We start from the raw sequence: 9,832 nt of genomic DNA, 5'->3' as shown, positions 1-9,832 counted from the left end.
GCTAATAGAGTATTATCCAATCGGTAATTAGCCTTAAGTGCTCCGTTGTCTGACCCCAGTGAAGCCCTTTACAGAATACCATGAAAAATAATTTATCATTTTGAAATGCCTTGGATTCCCATAAATTAACTTAAAATGATTAATGATTCTAATATCCATTATTTTATTATAGTATTTCCTTCTAGATATTGTAACATCTATACTGTACCCATTCAACAATATGTATCTTTTGGTAGGTCATCTACATCTATTGCTCTGGTCTTCCTGCACTTCCTGCACTCCTTTTATTTCCTCCTAAATCCCTCCTCCCCAACCCTCAGGATTTAGTAAGCAAACAAAAAAAGATTGACCAAAGGAGGAAGCATTTTATGCCAAACATGGAAAGGATTATCACTCATCAAAGGTTCATTGTTTAAATTACCATGTTTATTTAGGTCAACACAAAAACACAACAAAATTGCTACAACAATAAAAACTACTTTCATGTAACTTAACTCTTCAGTGAACAGAAGTACTTCTTTTAATGTTTTGGCTTTTTCAAGGACCAGCCTTGGGACAAAACAATATTTGGAAATAGTAGAAAGATTTTATTCTATCCTCTGTAATACAAACACACAAATACACATGCACATTCACACACATCCACACATAGATAAACACATACACTCCTCAAAGTTTTCTAAAGTACCTTCCCAGTAATGAATGCGAAAATATATTTAAAACAGTAAATCACGTGTAAATATTGATGTGTAATCAGTAATATAACTCACATACAGACTGAACCAGGTTTTCCCCAGATGCTATATCAATCTTTAAGTCAGGAAACTAGACATTGAATGAATGAGGGAAAAGGCATTAATTAAGTGCTTACTATGTGCTTACTGAAGTACATCAATTTTCTTAGGTTACTTTTTCAGAAGACCTCCAATAATTTGGTAATGGATTTAGTAATGTAGCATAGGAAGAAGTCACTATGTAACATAACAAGATGTATCAAAGGAACAAGAAACCCATAACTAGTTAGCAGTTGATATTCCAGTGACTATTTTTTCTGTTTCTCCAGGTGAGCAACTTTCTCTACTAATACACAATTAGAACTGTCATCTTCATTTTCTCTCACCATATCCCTCCCCACATTCAATCAATGGCTAAATCCTGTCAATTCTACTATGCAAGCATCTCTCTTATATATGCCTAATTCTCTCTTCCCACACGGCTGCCACAGAAGTGCAGGCCCTAATCACCTTGGTAATTTATTGCCTTAGTTGCCTGGGGAACTGAGACAAATTCTAACACACCCAGGGTCAGGAAGTCTCAATAACCTGTTCTATTAGATAATGGCAAACTATTAACCTAGTAAACTGCTTTACTTTATGGTTAAACTGCTGGTAATTAACATTGCACAAGAGGTGCCTACAGTACCTTCTCTGCATTTCAGTGGGATTTGGCTCTAATGCTATTTCATTATTCTCCTATACATTTTCATATATTCTACCTTTCACTCAACTGAAATAATCTATCATTGTTTTAGGAAAACTATAGAGATCTTCACATCTGTGAATAATCCATAGATATCTCTAAATAGCCAAATATATTTCCCAGATGCAAAGTAAAAATTAAAAAAAAAGTTTTGAATAGCTTATTTTGATCTACCAGATCAAATTTGTAGATTAAGACAAATGCGATAAGTCAACTGATAAAGAAAACATAATTTATGAAGGACTATGTTTGATTAAAAACCACTTTGGATTTTATCCTGTAAAACTCATGCCCCCTTTTTTATATTATTAGAGCTCTCTGCCAGTTATCTGACACTCTTAAGATAAGTAATTTTTCTTCCTCCACCTCCCTCCCCCCAAAGATTTAGGAGTATAGAGGAGAAAACCTGAGTTGTACAGAAGGCAAGGATTTTGTAGTTTTTAATAGTTTAGTATGCTAACTAGGGCCTCTTTATTTCTCCCTCTTTCTCTCTTTCTCTTTTTGTTTCTCTTTTTCTTTGTTGACCTCTATTTCAATCTTACTTTCTAGTGACTTCTTAATTTCTAAATTATGTATCTACACCTTTTTATGGATAAAATGAATAAAAATCTTGTTTGTGAAGCACAGACATAAGGGGATTTGAATGCAAACTATCAAGGATTTAATGGGGAGTAAAACTCTCTGCCTCTTGAAGCTGTTTCTAGTTGCTTCTTGTACTCACCAAAAAAAGGACTGGATTGATGTAAAATCCTAACCATTTAAATCCAAATTATTCTGGTTGACTTCATCTGCAGTCTTACAGTTTTTGATATTTTGAGAATAATTCCTTCTAAATTGGAATAATATACAATCAATTGCCACTGGAATAATAACCCAAACACTCCATTTACAAGTGCATTTGGTCTTCCTCTAAGAATGAGGACACTATTTAGAAATATGTATGCATCTGTGTTGAGTGAATATGTATTTGCAAGGTTCTGGGATTTTGCTAAGACAAGAGAATATTTCTAAAACAAATGAAATTCTAATTCTTCATATTTTTTCACATGCAAATTATATCCACAGATATTTCATCCTGAGAATTTTTTCCCCCAGGCATAAATGCAATAGGTTTTGCATTCATTAACATGATCCCCAAAGTCAAGTCTTTGTTGTTGATACTCCTTTTCTTAATTATTTTGAACCTGGCAGGCATCAGTGGCTAACCTTCTCCCAAGTAAGGCTGATCTCGAAATGACCTATTACTATCTTGAGCAAACCTCAATTTATAGCAACAAAGAAATAAAAATTAAATCGTGCAGTTGACATTTTCTATCAGTGAAACAGACTTTTCCAGTGCATGAACTGCTAATGGAAATCTGCAGTAATGTTTCTCTTTTGTTTTTCCTGGTGTTTATATGTTACATTTTTAAATGTACTTGTGGAGCCTCGGTACAGTGGATTGGTTCCCTGAAGAAGAAGAAGAAAAAAGAAAGTTTCAATTAGAGACACATAAATTTTGATAAGACTCTGTTTTGGTGGCTTTAAATAATTTCACTGAGTTTAAAATGTTCTCACAAGACAAAAGTCTTTTTTTGAGATCATTTGGGTCATTTTGATGTCTTACATTGTACTTAAAGTATTTCTCAAATAGACTTTTTATCGTTATTAAGTCAGAAATAACCTGAAATATTCTGATGGACAGTTTAGGAAATCTTAATTTTCTTGGAATTGATTGTTAGAAAATATCTTGTATCCTTGAAATATTATTAGACTTTTAAAAATATACATAGAATGAATCTACAGAGTGCTTTAATGATGCTAAACTATTCCTTTTCCAAAAATCCACCTTTTTCATATTACAGCAGCACTTTGTTGGTAATGCAATATGTGTATTATGGAACACAACAATCTTCAGAGAATCCAAAAGACAAGTAACCCAAAGGACAATGGAAATAGGCATGGAGAGTATGAGGAAATAGGAAATAGTACATTACTAATCATGCCTTGAATGCAAAAAAAAAAAAAAAATAGCATGAAAACCCATCATCAAAGAGATACATGATTAGAGGAAGGAAGTACACAGATTATATAGTGAAAAGGAGGAATAATAGAAAGTTCACATGATACACTGGGATCCACAAAAAACCAAAATGACTTAGAAAAAAAGATTTCTAGCTTGATGGGAAATTAAGGAATGATTTATGAAAGATCATTCTGTTGTTGTATCTCAGCTTTGCAATCATCTGCAAACAAAAAAATTATGCATCAACACTTCCACTTTAGTTTTGGCTTGTAGCCTTTTTAAGTGGAAGTATTTACCATAAGTCCGTAGGTTACTTTGATTCCATATTTGTCCTTGTTGAAAGTATTTGACAACATAGCTGAAAACATGACAAAAAGCATGGGGGCAAGCACACAGTGTTGTTTCACTTCACTGATGACTAGGAAAGCTTGAGAGCATTTGTCCTTTGTCCAGAATCCAAGCAAGCATGTCATCATGAAATTGATGAACTATACTGATGAACTTCTCTGAGTAACCAAATTTTGACATAATTTCCCATAAGTCTTTATGATCAACAGTATCAGAGGCTTTGGTCAAATCTACAAATGTTGTATATAGATCTCTGTTTTGTTCCTGGTATTTTCCCTGGAGTTGTCAGGCAGTAAGCCATATTGACTATTCTTTGGCCTATTTCGAAGCCATGCTGGCTCTCAGGTAGATGACCTTTTTCCAAGTGTAGGGCAAGCCTAGTAAGGAGGACTCTGGCAAGAATCCTTCCTGCAATGACTGAGATCCTCCATGATTGTCACAGGAAAAATCTATCCCCTTTATTTTTGTAAAGATGAACAATGGAGGCAGTCTTGAACTTCTGGAGCATAATCTTCTCTTGCCATATAATTTGGCAAATTTCAGTGAGTTTTTCTATGACCAATGTACCCTCCCCCCTTGTAAATCTCAGCTAGAATAGAGTCAGCACCTGGTACTTTACCACATGAAAGTAGCCTCATGGCATTCACTAGGAAGTGATTACATTCAACTTGAGATAAACAGTCAATAGCTTCAGCATTGATTGATGATGGTCTATTGAGAACACTATGGAAGTATTTTGCCCATCTCTAGGATTATGTCCTTATCACTAAGTGAGGCACCATCAGCACTGAATTGTTGAGATGAACCATAGGTCTTTGGTCCATAAATTTCTGTCAGTGTATCATTAAAAAATGCTTTGGATTGTTACTATCAGCATAAAACTGAATTTCCTGTCTTAGGATGCTTGTGCCAATTTTCCATTTCAGTTGACTTAGGAAGATGCTGAAGATCACCTGACAGGATAAGATGCCAGATACTGAAATCCTTTCTCAAACTAAACTGCTAAGTATGCCAACTCTACTGCAGAGAGCACAACTCTGTTGGGCTGGCTATATTGTTCAAATAATTCAGATCCTTCACAATCTGATTCTAACCTCATTTAATTCAAATCCTTTTTACATACTTTTTATACATTCCCCACATTCTATTTAACTGTTCCCACATATAATTCTGCCTTCCTCTTCCTCCCATTTCTATAAATCCAGGCAGGCCATCTTCCATACTAACAAACTACTCCTTCTAAATCTCTGGCTAATGAAACATCTTCCATCAAGACTCATTTCAGTGGACATTTACTCCCTGAAACCTTTCCTGATCTTCCTCCCAAACTCCTACTTACATCTGAAATTGGAAAATTAGGAAGCATATATATTTTGGAACATCTAGATCAAATTACTACTAGAATGGGGGTGGGTGGGTGGAAGATGAATGGTTCTCCTTTTGAGAGCTTTGTTTATTTTGAAGAAATGAATTTTAAAAATTATTAAGTGCTTAATATTTGCAAAGTACTATGAATATTTATTTATCATCAATCTCTTTATCCATCTATCAATCTAAAGATATTTATATAAAAACAGGTAATATAGTCTCTTTCCCATCTAATTCCTTCCCAACCACATGGAATTTACCTCCTAGGTGGGAGAGGGAAAGAGTAGTATGATATATATCTAAATAAAATAAGTTATTTAGATAAAGCACATTCAACAGTAATAAAATTAGATTTTGGACACATAAACATTTAGGAAAGAGATGTATGTATTTGAAAATGAGTCAGAGAGTGAGAGGTCTGAGACATTACTGGCTAATTGTTATATAACCCTGACCAAATAACAGAATCACAGATTTTGAATTAGAAAGGATTATAGATGCCATCTAGTCCAGTTATTTGATTCAACAGATAAATTCTAGAAAGATTAAATAATAAGTAGAAAGAAAAAGTAGGGACTTGAGTCCAGGTTCTTTGATTCAGATTCCAAATTCAGCATTAGATTCTTTATCTCCAAATTCAGTATACTTCTATACTATACCATGTTGACTAATGGTACTCAAACAATATTTATTTCAGTTTGTTTATCTGTGAAAGCATACTACTACTATCTTTTAGAGGTATGATAAAAATGTTTTCCAAACCTTAATGATCCATATAAATGAACTATTTTAAGCTCATATGTGCATACTGCCCTCTTCAGTTCCTTATAAGTAATTATTTTCCTCCTTACAATAAGCTTTCCATTTGAAATACCACTTCCTGGAATTTTCCCACTTTATGAAAAATCTATAGCCTAATCTATTTTTTTTCTTTTCTTTTCTTTTCTTTCTTTCTTTTTTTTAAAAATAAGGCTAGGCTCTGAAGGTGACTCTAAGTTCATCTTTTTTAGTCAAATTGTGGTGAAAAATGGCTATAAAGGATCAAAGGCACATGCTTTAGTTAGCTTATCTTATTGTTGCTGTTCAGTCATTCAGTTGGCTTCTGACTCTTTGTGACTCCATAGACCATATTATCCATGAGGTTTTCTTGGCAAAACTATTAAAGTGGTTTGCCATTTTCTCCCAGTGGATTAAGGTAAACAGAAGTTAAATGGTTTGTCCGGGGTCACACAGGTAGTAAGTATTTGAATTCATATTTAAATTCAAGTGTTTCTAACTTCAGCATTCAACCCCCTAAACCATCTAGCTGCCTCTTGCATGTATGGAAAAATGCAATTAACAGGGCTTTTTAAAATTTTTGTTTTGTTGTTGTTGTTTTTTAGAAATGGTGAAGGGAACCTGATAAATAGGAAAACTCTTTGTCATGACCCACTGATCTTTTAATGATTGCCAAACTACAAAAAGCAGACTTGATTTGCTTAGTGAAGCAGAAATCAATTCATGACTACAAGAAATGTCAAATGGAACATTTTTTCATCTCTTAGGTTAATGACTTGACAACCTTGAAAAAAATTCTAATCAAAGACAAATTTAACCTCCTCTTCATTTTTTAAAATATGAAATCTAATTCATAACCATACAAAAATTATAATCATGTCAAAGTGGTAAATTCCAGTCCTGTTTCTTATATTGTGTTAAATATACTTTCCTCTTTTTCTTCAGTTTACTTTCTAAAGCTTTGAGGGGCAAGCACCCTTGTCTCTAGAAGCCAATAATAGGATTCTCATTCTCTTCCTTTGGGCTGCTGAGTGCCATCTTAAGATCAGATTAATTTCAAGTTTTGGAGAAGAAACTGGTCTTTGGCAAAATTTGAATTGAATCGAGAACCCCCAAATGGAGGCCCTGGAGACAAACTTCTGCCAATAGGGCATCTATATTAGTGAATCTTGAGATGAAATATGTGAAATAAATTTGTTTTGCATCTGAGCTGAGTAATCATTATTTAGTCAGAGCATGAACATTAAGCATTTGTTATTCAAAGAAACTCAGTTTGACAAGGAAATAATATTTTTCATTTCATTTATGCTTCATAATATGTGTTGTCCCATTCTGGATGAAGAAGCAGCATAAAATCCAGCATTTGAATTTCAATCATGTCTTACATTCTGAGTAAGAACAATTCATGTTTTAGAGAAAATTAACTGTCAATTAAAATATTATTTAAAAAATATAAATCTTTGTTGGCACTCATCTTTTTTAAAAAATGAAAACATAAAACATACTGATTAGAACACATACATCATATAATTGCCCAAATGCTTTTCTACAACACACGGGCTTATTATTTAACTATTATTTAAACCAATCAAAGGCTGTGCATGCAAATACACACAGCAGGCTTGGGCCTTTATGTTCCTCAAACACCCTCCCCATGGGAGCATCAGTATTGAAAGTCCTTAAGTCTGAGCACAAGCTATCTGTAATGATTCTCTTGGAGTCTCTTCCCATTACATGAGACATGATGGTATAAGATCCTTCCTGTAATTATGTTGATGTCTTCTGCATATACATATAAATTCTAAGAATATAGCCTTAAATTTTTTATTTGGAGGTAAACAAAGGCTACTTTGCTCCTTTCATCTTTGTCTCCCTAGGAAGAAGTAAACAGATACAGGGTTAAAGGCCAGTAGGGTCAAAGGAAGCTTGAAATACTAGGAAAAAAAAAAAAAAAGAGGAGAGCAAGGGGAAAGTTTTACTTTATAGAAATTCAGGGCAGACTTCTGGGGGAAGGACTGTTTGTAAAACTCAGTTTATATCCAGAAAAGGAAAGGAAAGTTTACTCAAAGAACTAGACAAAAAGATCCAGAATAGACTGGACTTCGGAGCTGTTAAGAGTATCCTTACCGAGAGAATAATCTGCTAAATTGGACAAGTTTGAATTCTGTATCTAAGTAACATATGTGTAATTGCCAGGTGTATAGACTTTATATTCTGTATGTTTTCTGGAAGCAGTATACCAGAGAGGATGGAATGCATCTGAACAAAAAAGAAATTTAATGACTATTTTTCTTTTATCTTTTAAAATTGTGTTTTTAGGAGAACTTGAATTTGTAGGAAAACTCTCTAAAACTGTTAAATTTCATAACATTTATTATTTGGAATGGTAGATAGAATCCCTTCCCTCACTAGAAATTCCCCACACGGACAAAATCACAGTTAGGATCAAAAAACAAAACAAAACAAAATACCATCACTACAAATCCTTTTTAAAAACAGCAAATAATTAGGGATAATGTATTTGTTATTGGTAGTGTCAAAAGCTAAGTAGGTGAGAAGGAAGGTCAACTCAGGGCTGGGATAATCTGAATTGAAGGTCTATCTCTAACATCTGACTATGTGACTTTGGTCAAAACATTTAACCTTTCAAAAACCCCAGGTAATTCTCAAATACTTTAGGTTGCAGAGCCCTTGTTGATATATATTATTAGTAGAGGGAGTTTCCTTTGTGACTTAAATCATAGGAATGGTTAAAAAAAAAAAGATGGAGCAGGTGAATATGATTTGCACTGTTTTTGTAGGAGTGATAAAGGATTGATTCATGTTCTCTCATATACCTCTTCCTCTGACCTGCCAGGTGCTCATGAGGCAGTTGGTTCAAGCTGGAATCAAGCGTTTGGTTATGAAGTCAGTTGATATTAACTGGCTCAAACAAACTATGTTGATCTCATGAATATGATATTTTAACCAACTAGGTTATGTCTGTATGTTTAAATGAACAAAGTAAACCTATTTGCCATGTCCATACTGCAATCAATATCCACATTCTTCCCTACTATGGGCATTTTTACCTGGAGTATAAAATATTGGACAAATTATGTTATCCTATATTATACGTACATTGATTTGAAATGATTACTTAAAATAGTCATGCCATAAATATTTCTCCCTATATATTTATCTAATAAAGGAAATCCCATTCTCTTGAAGTATTAAAGACATTTTGTTGTTCTTATCATTCAATCATTTTTCAATCATGCCTGACTCTTTGTGACCTCATTTGGGGCAAAATTACTGGCGTGGTTTCCATTTTCTTCTCCAGCTTATCACAGATGAGAAAACAGAGACAAACAGGGTAAAGTGACTTGCCTAGTATCACAGACCCAGTAAATGTCTGAGCATTGACTCCAGGTCTGTCATTGTGCCACTGTTAAAGACATTATAGTAAACCAAAAAGTATCAGTATTAAGGTGAGAAAGAAATATAGATATTTCCACATTTGCATTACTCCAACTGGAATGTAGTAAACTGTATACTTTGATATTTCTCCCAATAATATTATTGTAGGGGTTTTTGTAACATAAATTAATTGCTTTTAGATAGATAGATATAGTATTCATGATAGGAATAGGAAATTAAAGTCATGAAATTGTTTCCATGAGTCTCTAGAGATCTAATTATCTTTTATAAGGAAAAAGTAAGAGAAATAAGCCAAAATTGAGTTCTGTTAGGTGCTTTTCTGCTGGAAAGTATAGCAACTTAAATGTCATATGTACTTTTTTCAAAGTTGATATGTTTTCAGGTAGCTATTTACAATATGTTATTCATAATAACCAGCTCATTGATACCTAAACG

General features: G+C 33.6%; 1 protein-coding gene across 1 annotated transcript in view; it reads right to left on the bottom strand.

The window, feature by feature from the left end:
* Positions 1-404: 404 nt before the first annotated feature.
* The window catches only part of ITGB6 (integrin subunit beta 6), an 81,513-nt gene continuing 72,085 nt past the window's right edge, over positions 405-9,832 (bottom strand). Inside the window, exon 16 of the mRNA XM_023499233.2 lies at positions 405-2,928. Within this exon, the coding sequence (XP_023355001.1) occupies positions 2,827-2,928 (102 nt within the window). The 3' untranslated portion in view covers positions 405-2,826. The remainder of the gene's footprint in view (positions 2,929-9,832) is intronic.

Source organism: Sarcophilus harrisii, chromosome 3, assembly GCF_902635505.1.
Source record: "Sarcophilus harrisii chromosome 3, mSarHar1.11, whole genome shotgun sequence".
NCBI classification, from domain to species: domain Eukaryota; kingdom Metazoa; phylum Chordata; class Mammalia; order Dasyuromorphia; family Dasyuridae; genus Sarcophilus; species Sarcophilus harrisii.
Note: the sequence above shows the minus strand (reverse complement) of the source record. Positions and strands in the feature narration are given on the sequence as shown.